Source organism: Garra rufa, chromosome 4, assembly GCF_049309525.1.
Source record: "Garra rufa chromosome 4, GarRuf1.0, whole genome shotgun sequence".
Classification (NCBI taxonomy): Eukaryota; Metazoa; Chordata; class Actinopteri; order Cypriniformes; family Cyprinidae; genus Garra; species Garra rufa.
The window spans coordinates 52677565-52693077 of record NC_133364.1 but is presented as its reverse complement, the minus strand read 5'-3'; the positions used below and the strand labels follow the sequence as shown (position 1 = coordinate 52693077).

Here is a 15513-nt window from a genome sequence, read left to right as displayed (position 1 = left end):
CAACCCCATAAAAATCACAATAACTCATAAGCATTAGTTCTGATAATATTCTTTTTATTTGTTGAACATTTTCTTTTTAAAAGTACAAATTACAAATGTTGACCTCTAGGATACAGCAGAAAAAAGGGCATCACCACAGTCCCCTGGAGACTTTGTATCATGGCAAACATACACATACTGAAAAGCAAAAATAAGTAAGTACACTACCAGTCAAAAGTTTTTGAACACTAAGATTTTTTTAAAGAATTCTCTTCTGCACACCAAGCCTGCATTAATTTGATCCAAATTACAGCAAAAGCAATACAATTGTGATAAATTATATAAATGAACTGCTATTTGAATATATTTTACAATTTAATTTATTCCTTTGATCAAAGCTAAATTTTCAGCATCATTACTCGTCTTCAGTATCACATGATCCTTCAGAAATCATTCTAGTATGCTGATAAACATATTTTATTTAATTTTTAAATTTTTCAGGATTCTTTGATGAATAGAAAGATATTATTTAGCAAGGATGACTTAAATTGATTAAAAGTGATGATAAAGACATTCATAATGTTACAAACTATTTCTATTTCAGATAAATGCTGTTTATCTGAACCTTCTATTCATCAAAGAAACCTGAAAAAAAAATCTACTTCACTGTTTTTAGCATTATATTAATCTCAGCAACATCATAATAATAGTTTTTGAGCAGAAAATCAGATAATTAGAATGATTACTGAAGGATCATGTGACTGCAGCAATGATGCTAAAAATTCAGCTTTGAATTAATGACATTTTAAAATATATTCAAAAAGAAAACGGCTCAAAAGTGTACTGTTTTTGCTGTACTTTGGATCAAATAAATGCAGGCTTAGTGAGCAGAAGAGACCTACTTTAAAAACATTTAAAATCTTACTGTTCAAAAGCTTTGTCTGGTAGTGTAAATAAAATAAAATCATACAGTAAAAATGAGTTTGTGTTGTGTTAAACTTTAGTAATTTTGAGTCAAAGTTGACAAGCTCTCTGATGAGAAACAGCAGAATGGGATTCGGGCTGATGCTTGTTGTTTGCACCCTCTTTCCAGAAGTCCATCTGATCTGTGACTGTCAATGCATTTGCTGCCACAAAGATTGACTGTCTGAACGAACCTGCAAGCACAAGAAAAAAAAAAGATTTTTTTAAAGCAGTGTTTATAGAATTTGCCTCAACTGTCAAACTTGATGCTGTATGCATTTTTTTTTTTATTATTATATACTACATATGAACGCTGTAGTAAGAAAAAAAACTGAAGAAACTTTTTATTGAAATTTTTTATAAAGAATTTTATGAATGGGCCAGTGAATCACTGATTCAAGGTGTTTAAAAAAGGTAAATTCATTCAGTAATTAAACACTGCTGTGTGCAGAGACGCAAGACATGGCTTTGTTTAAAACCGTTTTTACTAAATGGAGCACAAAGACAATTTTTTCTTCATGATTTAAATGACTTAATATTACATTCTTGTTTATCTAATTTTGTTGCCCTGACACTTAGTAAAGTCTGAAACAGATCATGCTAAATGCTAACTAATCTGTTCATATAAACATTCTAAACAGGTGTGTGTTTCCTAGAAAGTCTGTGCATATAATAAGCCTACTACGATTAAAAAAATCTCTATTTGTTGCTTTACAGTAACAATAATCTAAATTTGACAGATGGTAAGATTGCTATTATGAATTTAAAGGTTACAGTAAGGTCAAGACACCTGAAGCAGCTGCATTTTGCTGTTTAAATGCTGGTTTAATAGAAATAATTTTAATGCGCATGCAAACTCAATCTTGATGTGACAAGACATGGTAATAAAAAACATTCCCAGGGTTATTTCAGTTAGTCTGACTTATTGTCACTTGATTTGGCACAAAATAAGTCAGACTAACTGAAATAAGCCTGACTTATTTGGTAAACTTGTTTTATGGAACACCCCCAGGAAATGAATACCTTACGAAATACAATAAATAACAATATAAATACAATATAACTTGCTTAGGATAAAAGCATCTGAAAAATGCATGAATGTAAATGCAATGTAAAACAAAATGTGTTTTGGGTTACCTGATTCTGCATGTCTGTAAAATGGACAGCTGGCTGTATGATGATTCTGCATCTGATGGTCAGCATCCAGTTAGTGCTTGGAGAAATCTCCTGTAACAGACAGTGTCACAACACCCTTTTAGTGTTACTATAGTTTATGATCAGAAAAGACAACTACTGTACAGTAATAAAATTTACATTTTTAATAAAATAAGCATTTATCATATTTATTAGCAAAACTTGCTATATTAATATATTGCTAGCTCGTTACTCTCTTTAAAAAGTTAACCTGTTCTGCAAGTCAGTGGAGAACAGCAGCCTGTGGCTAATTTGGCTAATTTAGTAACGTTAACATTAACTTAGTTAAATTGATGAAAGGGGAAGCTCACCTGTTGTTTGCACCGCGACGACGGCAATCACCAGAAAAGACTCTAATACACCTCCGATGCAGACGACATGACCACGAGACCACAAACTTGAAAATAAAACACAAAAGATGCAGTTAACCGCGGTGTTCAGCTTTACCTCAGTGTTTCATGTTAGCGCGCTGTTTATGTCACGTCTGTCACTGAAGGGACCGTCTATAAAGTTACATACGACATTCATACACACATTTCTTACTTAAACATTATTTGAAGAGAATTACCTTGCTAGCTATAAAGAGGCAGCGTTTAAAAGATATTATGCTGCTCTGTGACTAACGTTAAGTTTGTCAACTTTGGCTTACTGACATTATTAGCTTACCAGTTCATGTTATCGTCGATACTATGGCAGTCATTCACAGAAGAAGATCCAAAATACACCTCCGCGCTCCGACGTTACAGACGACATCCAGACCAGAAACTTGAAAATAACAAACAAAAGAAGGGCTTGAAAATACAGTTTAAAATCTCCACAGAAACAGTGGTGTTGCTTAACGCACTTTACCTCAGTATTTCACCTCAGTTTGCTGTTAAGCTTGAGTAAGGGCTCGTCAGACGAACTAACTTGCATTAAAGGGCAGCCGAATATACAAACGTGTTTCTCAGTTTAAATAAAGTTTATTTCGACTAATATAGGTCACCTTAATTTACTCACCAGTCCATGTTTTCACCGTTATGGCGGCGCCCCGGCCGTCAGTCAGAAAAAAAGGCTACCGACATGAAAAACACGATGAATATTGTTAGTTTGCTGTTAACAAGTGAAAACAAATTAAAATTGTTCAGTTTTTCATAAAACAGAAATAATATACTAACCTTTTTGTCGAGTTAATGATGCAACATTTCTCTTTTGTCCTTTTTACCGCCACTTCCTCTCAACAGGAGAAAAAAAAATCTCCCTTGCCATTGGTCAATTTTTCGCGGGCAAGTTCACTACTGTAAACGGATTTACAGTAGTGGAGAATTACAGTAGTGATCATATATTTTCCCATAATCCTTTGCAGTTTACAGTAAAATACTGTATATACATTTTACAGTATCTTACTGTAGATATTACAGTAAAATACTGTTCAAATTACTAAAATCGGTTACAGTGTAGTTTATAGATAAAAGTAAGGCTTGAACGCAGGCATGAACGCATTCATACTAAAAGCAAAAAAAAAAAAAAACATTTAACCTGTTGGAACAAGCATAACTATTAAACACACACATCTCATTTTAGTAACTCAGCTTTAGTAAGTTCATGATCAGTTTATAAAAAGATTCAACACAAGGATCGTTTAGCTTCAGTTTTGTGAGTCTATTATTTCTTTGAATTTTAGTGTGCTTTGTAAACCAGTGAACTCTCATACTTTTAAGGAAATGTATGTTCTTCATTATATTATTTGTTCATGTGCTTGCTTGTTAACAAATAAATCAACTATATTTGTTAGAAATAAGGTTTATAGCAGGGTGACAGTGCTTAATAAAATTGCTCCAATACTTGAACAGGGAAGACACACATATTGGATGATAGAGACCCAACAGAGACAGAATTCACAGACTTTGATTTTAATATATGGGGTAACTGGGGAACACAGGGGCACAGAATCACTAACTAGACTAAAGGAAAGGGACCAAAAAAGGGCACACAGAAACAAAAACAGGTCCATATTCCTGGCATATCATCCCCCTTCTGGAAGGTCCATCCTTGCACTGATGGAACAACAGGAGGAGGAGAATGGACATCCGGGAGGAAGATGACGAACAGAGTCCAAGGTGGAGACAACGGAGGGAGGAGCCTGTCTCTGTATGTCCTTGTGTCTCCTTCCCTTTCTCAGGAAACAAGGGTTGTAGTTGTAACCCGAAACGGTGATGTTAAAAATGCTAACAATGTCCTTTATTGTGCTTCAACCAAAAAACTGCACTTCCTGTGAGATCTCTTTTCAATTCATGATATACAAATGTGAAGTTCTTACATTGGAGACAGAGCAAACGCATTGTCCATAATCCATATTATTCTTTGCGCTTTTATGCATTACTGTGTCAACTAGCTATATTGTGTTGGACTGAGCTTAAAGTGTACTATGGACAAAACATAATGCTTTAAAATGTGAATTAGAATGTTCCATTCTATATATTTTGTTTTAAACTCTTTCTACACTGAGGGGATCTGTTAGGCTTCTCTTTATTATGAATTTTCATGTGCCTGTCAAGGCTTCCTTTTTGACTGAAACAGTTTCCACACTGTTTGCATGTGTGAGGCCTCTCTCCAGTGTGAACTCTCATGTGAATTTTAAGGCTTCCTTTTTGAGTGAAACTCTTTCCACACTGTTGGCAGATAAAAGGACTCTCCATGGTGTGAATTTTCTGGTGGACTTCAAGGTTTCCACTTTGAGCGAAACTCTTTCCACACTGTTTGCATGTGTAAGGCTTCTCTCCAGTGTGAACTCTCATGTGTGTGTTAAGGCTTCCTTTTAGAGTGAAACTCTTTCCACACTGTTTGCATGTGAAAGGCTTCTCTCCAGTGTGAAAACTCATGTGAATCTTAAGGAATCCTTTACGAGTGAAACTCTTTCCACACTGTTTGCATGTGTAAGGCTTCTCTCCAGTGTGAATTCTCATGTGTGTCTTAAGGCTTCCTTTTAGAGTGAAACTCTTTCCACACTGTTGGCAGGCAAAAGGGTACTCCGTAGTGTGAATTTTCTGGTGGACTTCAAGGTTTGTAGTTTGAGCTCTTTTTTGTTTAGAAGTCTTTTCAAACTGTAAGGAACAAAAAGATTTTTCTCCAGATACGAAATCATGAAGATTCTCAAACTGATCTTCAGTTTCATTCAGTACCTCCCTCTCCAATTTCAGCGCTGTTAGGTCTAAGGTGGGAAAAAAAGGAATAAAAGTTAACCCCAGTTTAGTGGCACAAAACAATTAACATCCTGCTCAGCCGGTACCCTACAGAGTTTAGGCTGGCCGTTATACAATTAATAAATAAAAAATCTAGAAAATCTAATGACAGAGTTTAGGATCTATATATATCTATAATTTATATACAGACTAATCTTAATTTTCCTGTACAATTTTTGTCTCCTAGGGAATAAAATGCAACAAATTTAGAGAGAGACGGTGAAAAAAAGGGGATAAAATCCCCACACAATTCTTTCTGAGGTTTTATTAAGGGGGCAATTATGTTAGCCAATCAAAAAACGGGCTGTTAAACTGACCTGTTAGGTCAATGTCAAAGTTTATTTATCTTAATTAAATCACTTTTAAAAACAACAAGTGTTTATTAAAGTGCTGTACAAGTATACTAAATTTAAAACAATAAACACATACAGTGGTGTGGAAAAGTGTTGGCCCCCTTTTTTTTTTTTTTTTGCATGTGTCACTTTAATGTTTCAGATCATCATCAATCAAACAAACAAATTTAAATATTAATCAAAGATAACCAAATAAACACAACATACAGTTTTTGAATGAAGTTTTTTTTATTATGAAAGGAAATCCAAACCCACATGGCCCTGTGTGAAAAAGTGTTTGCCCCCTAAACTTAACTCTTTGGGCCACCCTTAGCAGGAACAACTGCAATCAAGTGTGCGATAACTTGCAATGAGTCTGTTACAGCACTGTGCAGGAATTTTGGCCCACTCATCTTGGCAGAATTGTTGTAATTCAGCCACTTTGGAGGGTTTTTGAGCATGAACCGCCTTTTTAAGGTCATGCCACAGCATCTCAATAGGATTCAGGTCAGGAATTTGACTAGGCCACTCCAAAGTGTTCATTTTGTTTTTCTTCAACCATTCAGTGGTGGATTTGCTGGTGTGTTTTGGATCATTGTCCTGCTGCAGAACCCAAATTTGCTTCAGCTTGAGGTCACGAACAGATGGCCGGACATTGTCCTTCAGGATTTTTTGGTAGACAGCAGAATTCATGGTTCCATTAACACAGCAAGTCGTCCAGGGGTGCCTTTCCCAAAAGTTCCGTCGTTACCAATAGAGTTCAATGGAACTAACGATCATAGTTAGCTAACGATGCTTTTGGGAAACGTACCCCAGGTCCAGAAGCAGCAAAACAGCCCCAGACCATCACACTACCGCCACCATATTTTACTGTTGGTATGATGTTCTTTTTCTGAAATGATGTGCTACTTTTACGCCAGATGTAATGGGACACGCACCTTCCAAAAACTTCAACTTTTGTCTCGTCTGTCCCTCAGAGTATTTTCCCAAAAATCTTGGGGATCATCAATGCGTGTTCTGGCAAAACTGAGACAAGCCTTTATGTTCTTTTTGCTCAGCAGTGGTTTTTGTCTTGGAACTCTGCCATGCAGGCCATTTTTGCCCAGTCTCTTTCATGCTGTTGTGCAGGCTCTTTAGATTTTGTTGTGGGGTCTTTTGTGACCTCTTGGGTGAGTCATCGCTGCACTCTTGGGGCAATTTTGGTCGGCCGGCCACTCCTGGGAAGGTTCACCACTGTTCCATGTTTTCACCATTTGTAGATAATGGCTCACTGGAGTCCTAAATCTTTAGAAATGGCTTTATAATCTTTTCCAGACTGATAGGTCTAAATTACTTTCCTTTTCATTTGTTCCTGAATTTCTTTGGATCCCAAAATGTGTAGCTTTTGAGGACCTTTTGGTCTACTTCACTCAGGCAGGTCGTATTTATGATTTCTTGATTGCGAACAGGTGTGGCAGTAATCAGGCCTGGGTGTGGCTAGAGAAACTGAACTCAGGTGTGATAAAACACAGTTATGTTTTAACACTTTTTCACACAGGGACATGTGGGATTGGATTTTGTTTTCCCTTCATTAAAAGAAACCTTCATTTAAAAACTGCATCTTGTGTTATCTTTGATTAATATTTAATTTTGTTTGATGATCCGAAATATTAAAGTGTGACAAACTTTAAAAAATGTAAAAAAATCAGGAAGGGGGCCAACACTTTTTCACACCACTGTAAAACAGACAAGAGTCCAACACAATCATGAAAAACTTAACTCTCATACTGTGTTAAAAGCCAACGAGTAAAGATGAGTTTTAAGACTAGGTTCCCCTGGTTTTTAACCTTATGTGAGGAACAACCAAAAGTAAATGCTCAGTGGACCTAAGTGCTCTTGTTGGAGTGTATAGCTGTATTAAGTCAGAATATGCTAGTCTATTTAGTGATTTAAACACTAAGACCAAAATTGATTACAATTAATTCTAAAATGAACAGAAAGCCAATGGAGAGGTGCCAGAATTGGTGTAATATGTTCTCGTTTGTGTGTTCTTGTCAACATACAAGCAGCAGGATTCTGTACCAACTGCAAATGTGTGAGAGAAGCCTGGTTAATATCTAAACATATGTATAACTCTTTCAAAGTCACTAAAAGATAGAAAAGACTAACATAATAATGCATAATTGCCTCAACTGAAAACAACTAGCTATAATTACTGAATTAACCTGTTTATCCAGTTTTCACTCCATATTAACACCCACATTTTTTACATTGGGCTTCACATATAATCTTAAAACACCAAGATCCAACTGAGAAGAGTCATGAGCACCCCTGGATCCAAATACCACAACTTTTCTTTTCTTCATTAAACTTTAAATTTTTTTTAGAGCCAACCAGGTTTAATGTCTTCAAGACAGTCCAACAATGGTGCTATGGACTTTGCATCTTTCCTTTTCAAAGGCAGATAAAGCTGAGAATCATCTGCATAAAAATGAAACAAGATGCCATACTTCCTACAGATGGACCCTAGGGGAAGCAAATATAGAGAGAACAGAATAGGCCCAAGAATGGACCTTGAGGAACTCCACACAAGAGAGACGCTGAAGAGGACACCATTCCTACACTGTACCCTTAATACCAATGCAATTTTCTAATTGAGAAACCAATATATTATGGTCTACAGTGTCAAATGCCACTGTAAGATCTAAAAGCAAGAGGAAAGCATAATTACCAAAGTCAGAAGCTAATAACAGGTCATTAAAAACTTTTACAAGTCCTATGCTATGATGGGATTTAAAACATGACTGGAACACTTCCTGAAACTCATGTAAATATAGAAAAGACAGCAGTTGTATTAATACAACCTTCTCTAACACTTTGGGAAGAAATGGCAGTTTTATATAGGTCTAAATTTGCCTTTTTAATCAATGGTTCCACTATTGCATGTTTAAAATTCTGTGGTACAACACCTGAGGTGACACCAAGGTTATTTTTGTAAATGAAAACTAAAACTAAGATATATGTTTTTCTGTTGATCAGAAAACTGAAATAAAATAAAAACGTCAAAATAAATAAAAAACTAGAACGAAACGAAACTAACAACTTTTATTGAAAAACTGAAATAAAATAATAATTATCAAAAATAAATAATCGTTTCCGTAATCATTACGTTCTCATCCCATGGCGGACAAATAAAGACTGCGACCTGAACAGCACCTGCATTAAATCTAGGCTACTGCATCAGTTTTAGAAAAATATATATAATAATTTTGCCTATGTAACACAAGCAATCAAACCAATATACTAGAGCTGATTAATCTTTAAAGGATAAAGATTCAAACACCCAAGCAATCTCATTTGCAAATGACAACGATTCCTCATGTCTATTAACCTTTGAAAAAGTCGTAGGGAACATTTAAATCTGTATCTGCCACTGACGGAGAGAAAAGTCTTCATGTTTATGTAAAAAAAAAAAAAAAAAAAACAGCTTCACAAACAGGCTTTGCAAATACCCAGTCATTCATATTATCACAGCAATAGTCTGATTACAGGTCATAGTTTGGATATAAACATCGATGTCTATAGTAATAGAGCGCATCATCTTTTGAAAGTAATTGGCGCTTCAAATAATGTTTGTCGATTGCATTGATTCGCCACTAGATGGAAACAAGTAACTGTTAAAAATGTATTTGTCATTGAATAGAGATTGATTCAAAAATGCAGATTCATCCAGTAATGGTTTTGTGAGTGAGTAGTTTATTAATATCTTTAATATCAATTGATATCAAGCCACTTTTTCATAAATTTAATATTATAAATTGGTGTATTAAATATATTCTATTTTAACTACAAATATTATGTATTAAACGATTAATAATTCATTCAAATGAATTAACACTTTTAAATAGACTGCAGCAATTATTTTAACATTATTTTGCTTAGTTTAGAATTGCGGGGAAATCATGATCTGTTTGATCTAAAAAAACTAAAACTGAAACTTAACGATATAAAAACTAAATAAAAATGTGTTCACAGAATAGAAACTAAACTAAAACTAACAAAACTGTTAATGAAACTAATAAAAACTATACTAAATTTTATTGAAAATTTGAAAACTATATCAAAATAAAACAAATTCAAAAAAGCAAAACTAAATTAACCTTGGGTGAGACTGCTATTCATAATTCTCTGCTTTTGAAGGACTGCTTTAAGAATAAGCGTGCACATCAAATTATCTTGACTCACTGAACCTGGGTCAAATGAGTGAGAATGTGTGAACTTAAATGGTCATTTATGGTACTACTTTAACCCCAACAGATTTGTTAGATTAGTTCAGGTCACGTTTTGGACTTTAATCCCAGCTTTTCTGAGCGTCTTTTTTGAAACAGCCCCCAGACATTGATGCTGCGTTCCAGGCAGGTTATTAAACTGGTAAATCACCACTTCAAACCACGACTCACGACTTTGTAGCGTTCCAGGCAAGTCATGCCAAAATACCTGGGCACATTTATGAATTATTATTATTTTAATATTATTATTAATTTGATTGCAACGTTATATTGTCCTAAGCTCTATTTTTCCACTGTGTGCCACTTGCATAAACACCGCACCCATTAGGGCTGACTTTGTTGTTTCGTGGGCTATGTTACGTCAGAACTCTTAACTGGGAGTACATCGATCTAGTACGAGTTCACGAGTGGGAAGTCACGGGTTTGACTGCCGTTCCAGTGCACTTTCACTGGTAGAAGGTTGGAAAAACACGAGTTCTGGGTTGCCTGGAACGCGGCATTGCGGGGTAAGTAACTATTTGCAATAGTTGCGGTATTTGCAATAAGCCTTGATCTGCGTTTGTCCTTTAGACAGCTAAATCAATCTTCCATTTGTAGAAAAAAGTAAAAAGTTATATGTAAGAAAAAACTAAAAATAAAAAATTAATTTGTTGTTCAACTAATTTATTTACAAGCCGTATTCTCATTACAATTTCATCAGCTGTAACATAAATAAGCATATCTGTGGTATTTATCACATTAAATTGATGGATGTAATTTAAAGTTGTTTTTATATAAAAATAAGTATGATTAAAAAAAAAACTACGAAAGTATATTGGGGAATATACACAAAATCATGATTTTAGCTTTAAGAAAAAGTTTATTTATTTTATTTTTAGAATACAATAATAGTAGTAGTTCAAACCAATGAGAATGTGATTACTTACATTTCAAGGATTGTGCAAATAATTTTAACATAAATAACTTTTTTAGATACTTTTGCATAATTAGCCTAAGTGCTAGAAATGAATGGTTTTAATATTAGACGATACTGGGTTTAATATTACTGAAAAATATTTTTTTAGGCTTTTTCCATATTATTGTTACAACATAAATGCATGATGTTTTAATAACAAATTCTCAGTGTGAAAGCAGGATATTGAAGGAAGCGTTAGTATTTGTCATGTGATCTCAACACTTCTGTCCAATGTCTTAACATTTCTACACTCGTGACATTCTGCATAAATATCATTCATTTCTGTATTGAGTTCAGCTTTGAGAATAAAAACCAACCTGTTTGTTCCTCAGTATCTTCATGTTTCAATGTTTTCTCAATCTTCATGTCTTCACTCTCCTCTTTAATAAACTCCATCTTTGTTTGTTCCTCAGTATCTTCATGTTTGACTCTGAATGTTTCTTCAATCTTCATGTCTTCACTCTCATCTTTAATAAACGCCATCTTTATAATAGTGTGTCACGTGGATCTCTGTTGATTCTCCAGGAGTTTTTCTGTGTTTGAACACTTTGTCCTGTTTTAGATGAGAATAATTAAAGATAAAATGAATGCAAACTAAATCTCTGTGTGCGTCTCAACTAGTTCATTATTCAGAGTGAGAGCTAATAGATTTGATAATAATACACAAATTACACAGATCGTTCATAGTTAGGTAGGCTAGTTTTAACTTACATTTGTTATTCATATCAAAGTCAAAGTCAACTTTCTGCTATATCTACCGGACATACAGATAGTTGAAATTGCGTTACTCTCAGACCCTAGGTGCATACACGTAACATTAAATACAAAAGGTAGGAATTTAAAAATACAAATAAATACAATTATACATATAATACATTAAAAAAACAAAAACAATATACAAGTAGGGCACATAGCACAGTGCAAACCGGACAGAGTAGTGCAAATGCAAAAAGAATAAGGTGCAATATATTACACTAATATATTACACTTTCATGAAAACGTCTGCGGTTGTCATTCCACTCGTTTGTGTTTGTTGTTGTCGTTTGTAGTCCGCTGATTCATTTCACAAATGATTTGATTCAAATGATTCGGATTCTCAGTTTCTCTCATCACTTCTCATCATCACACGATTGATTCATGATATAGAGAGCGAACTGAGACGCACTTCTCTGTTATCAAAGGCTAACGATTTATTTAATTAACACTAAATAAAGCATTACAATGTTATATTTAAGAATGATGCATTTATTTTACATAGCTTGTAAAAACGCTTTAATTCATTGATTTAAAAACTTTAAAACCACGAACCTTTCTTCAGGTGAATCACAACAGATGAGGAGAGCGGCGCATCTTAATGACGTCACACCACCAGACCAAAATAAAAGTCCATTGGTAACACTGCTCTCTCACTGAAGTCTGCCTCGATGTCTTCTTTGGAAATTAATAAGTGTACAGCTCAGACTGCCTCACCTGCATCGATTGCAACTAAAATATTATTTAGCACCCTCAGCAAAGCAGACTCAATGCTATGAACAGACTTAAAACCTGACTGAAAATATTAAATATTAAATATAATTTTGGTCTAAATTTAATCATAGCCTAAGATAAAAGCATATAGATAAATAACATTTGAGATGAATATATTTTGCTAAATGTGTGTATGAATACAAATGTGAAATCATGGTAAGTGTCACCTTTTATCTTTATTGATGCTTCAGCTTCATTTCTTTAATTGGTGTCTTTGTTTCTGCTGATCAATATCTGAGTTAAATATGAATGCAGAGGCTGAAGGTGAGACTTTCCCTGATCTCTGTGATAATGAGTCTATAGTTCTGCTGATTGGATTAGAGTCGCTGAAAATCTGGGCAAATTCCTGTAAATACTGTACATCAACAACCTCAATGTACTGTTTAATTCCAACAGCAAACAAGGACATGTTTAATATATATATATATATATTAGTTTTGCAATACTTGAAAAAGTATGTGTAATAGGTAGAGCATTATATTCAAGTTTTACAGGTATTAATGGCAGCATTGCCTCTTAGCGTTCTGAATGATTGCTCTTTAGACATGGGGATGAAGTTGCTTTAAAAAAAGCACCAGCAAAAATAATGACTATGAATGTGTCAGAAAAAGAAAATGGAGACATTTTAATTTTTATTAATAAACTGTATTTTCTAAGTCAGTGTCAGCCAGTGCTGACTCACCATCTCCACAGTACAGTGACGTGTCCTCAGAGAGAAATGCACCTTTGATACAGATAAACCAGATTGAAGTTGTGAACATTTAGATTTCTTACCTGATACTAAACTGTAATTATCCACAGAGACCGATCTGGAGACATGGACCATTTTTTTCTGCAATTAACCGTCTTATAAAACTGCTTTGTGACTAACATTCAGTTGATTATTAGTGGGGCAGACCCAGTCGGGTGAAAGTGAATGTGAGTTTATTTTGTAGGAGATAACATCAAAGACTGATAGGGACTGTGGAGAAACACACACCTTATATACACAGACTAATTACAAACACAGGTGCAGACAATGAGGAAGAAAGCCGATGATCTTGGGTGACACCGCGGATCCGGAGGGCCAAGTCGGAACCCAAGGCTCTGGCGACCAAGGCGGAGATGGAGATCCGTGGCGGAACTGGAGCGACAGAGGGACGAGACTGTGCCCGCGGGAGGGAGGAGGTCCACAGAGCCGGTGGGACGGAGCGACGAGGCACAGCCGGAGGAGTATAGTCTAGAGGCGAAGGTGGGGCGACGACTGACCAGGGCGGAGCCGGAGGGACGATGGAGCCCGGTGGAGCTGGTGGATCGACGGCGGAGACGAGGGAGCAGAGAGCCGGGGTGGAGCCGCAGGGTCGGAGGGCCGAGGTGGAGTCCAGGACTCTGAGGCTGGAGGCGATGGTGAGGGATCCTCCAGCCATAACACCGATGGAGACTGGCAGACCCGTGGCGAACCCACCGCACAGATGGTGGGCTGAGGGTGAGCAAGGGGACAGACAGAAGACAGCAGGGATTCACAAAGGCTTTACGGAACCAGCGGAGATTCAGGCATAGACAGAAGAGGGAGGGTGGGTGGGAAATCCAGGCAGACAGGTATTTCCATGAAGCAGTCTATTAAATCCCCAAAATCTTGTTCAAGCTCACCCTCAGTGGTGGTGCAGTGGGCAGGGCTCTCTACCGCCCCTTCTTGCTCCACGCAGCACTCCACCGTTGCAGATGTAATGGCTGGCTCTCGCACCTGGTCGGAAGTTATGAACCCATCGGCACTCCATACAGCTGTCGCTCCGGGCTTGGGCTTTCCGTCTACAATGGGTTCAGGCTCGTATCCCGCACGTCGGGGTGGCTGGCTGGGTTCTGGGTCTGGAGTGGTACTGGCGGAGATTCTCCTTGGAACAGGTGGGGAGCGAGGTTCTGTTTCTCGCCAGTGTCCACTCCACAAACGCGGTGAAATCCGCTTGAGGGCCATCCTCGGACGACGGCGCTCTGCATGACGCGTTGAGGCTAGCGTCATAGAACGCACAGAGCGTGTCGTCCGGGTAGCTGGTGGTGTTTGCTACAAGCTGGAACATGAACCGTAAATCCCTCAAGCGGTAAATCCCCCTGCTTCAGCCGGAGGAGGATGAATTCTGGTCGGAGGTGATACATAGTAGAGACACAACGGAAACAAAAGACTGTAGAACAGAACGATAAACAAAACGGGGTGGAATATGCAAAAAAAACTGTATCGGTCGGTCTTTCTGTCACAATTCAGGCAGGAACACACGAACAACGACGTAGTAAAAGACATACATTTAATAAATCCAACGGAAACCAGGAGACACAGGAACACCAGGAGATAACATCAAAGACCGACAGGGATTGTGGAGAAACACACACCTTATATAGACAGACTAATTACAAACACAGGTGCAGACAATGAGGAAGAAACCAAAACACTCAGATCTGCGGTGGGAATGAATGGGAGAAACCAACATGAAAGTCTGGGGGTGTGACACATGTGAGCGGAAAAAAAAAGTAAAATATATATATATATATTAGGGGTGGGCATAGATTAATTTTTTTAATCTAGATTAATCTAGATTAAATCTTGGAATTAATCTAGATTAATCTAGATTAAAATGGCTAATTTGAATTCTGATGAAGGCATTCAGAATATGTGTGCTACCCAAATAATGACTTAAAGTCTTTGAGAATGGATCATAAAGCTCATAAAGCTGTTCTATGATAATTTGTTGATGAAAATAAATTATGTTCAATTAGATGTACTTGTGTTTACTAACTAACTAACTAACAATGAAATTATTTTTTCTACCTATTAGATTGTGTTTTTTTTTAACGTCAACACCTACCCAACCCATTACATGTTACACCATACTTTTATTTTGACAGGTTGCCGTGAAGTTTCTGTGTCATACAGTATGATATGATGCTAGTTTTCATAAAAATGAAACGGTAAAAGTGACACTCACAGCAGTTTGGGAGATTGAGTTTATCTGTTCATGTGAGATGAAAATGCCAAAAATTACCGGGAGCGTCACGTGTGTTTCAGTATGCGTGTAGTAAAAGCGCGTCTCCACCATTCATAGTAT

At 36.5% G+C, this 15513-nt stretch overlaps 1 protein-coding gene and 1 long non-coding RNA gene across 2 annotated transcripts; both read right to left on the bottom strand.

Annotated features, from left to right (window-relative positions):
- Positions 1 to 46: 46 nt before the first annotated feature.
- Positions 47 to 2534, bottom strand: LOC141332708 (uncharacterized). Its single transcript, XR_012355355.1, has 3 exons — positions 2448 to 2534; positions 2080 to 2169; positions 47 to 1136 (listed from the first exon to the last, which is right to left on the bottom strand). It is a non-coding gene; the product is annotated as an uncharacterized lncRNA (long non-coding RNA).
- A 1478-nt stretch (positions 2535 to 4012) lies between these two features.
- Positions 4013 to 11466, bottom strand: LOC141334148 (uncharacterized). Its single transcript, XM_073839283.1, has 2 exons — positions 11230 to 11466; positions 4013 to 5326 (listed from the first exon to the last, which is right to left on the bottom strand). The coding sequence occupies exons 1-2, from the start codon at positions 11393 to 11395 to the stop codon at positions 4590 to 4592; spliced, it is 903 nt and encodes a 300-aa protein (XP_073695384.1). The 5' UTR covers positions 11396 to 11466; the 3' UTR covers positions 4013 to 4589.
- Positions 11467 to 15513: the final 4047 nt, after the last annotated feature.

Bases quoted from the DNA above. Each gene is read 5' to 3' on its own strand.
- LOC141334148 (XM_073839283.1), bottom strand. From the start codon at position 11,395: ATGGCGTTTATTAAAGATGAGAGTGAAGACATGAAGATTGAAGAAACA. The intron at 5,327-11,229 runs GTTGGTTTTTAT...TTCCCACCTTAG, and splicing joins AGATACTGAGGAACAAACAG to ACCTAACAGCGCTGAAATTG.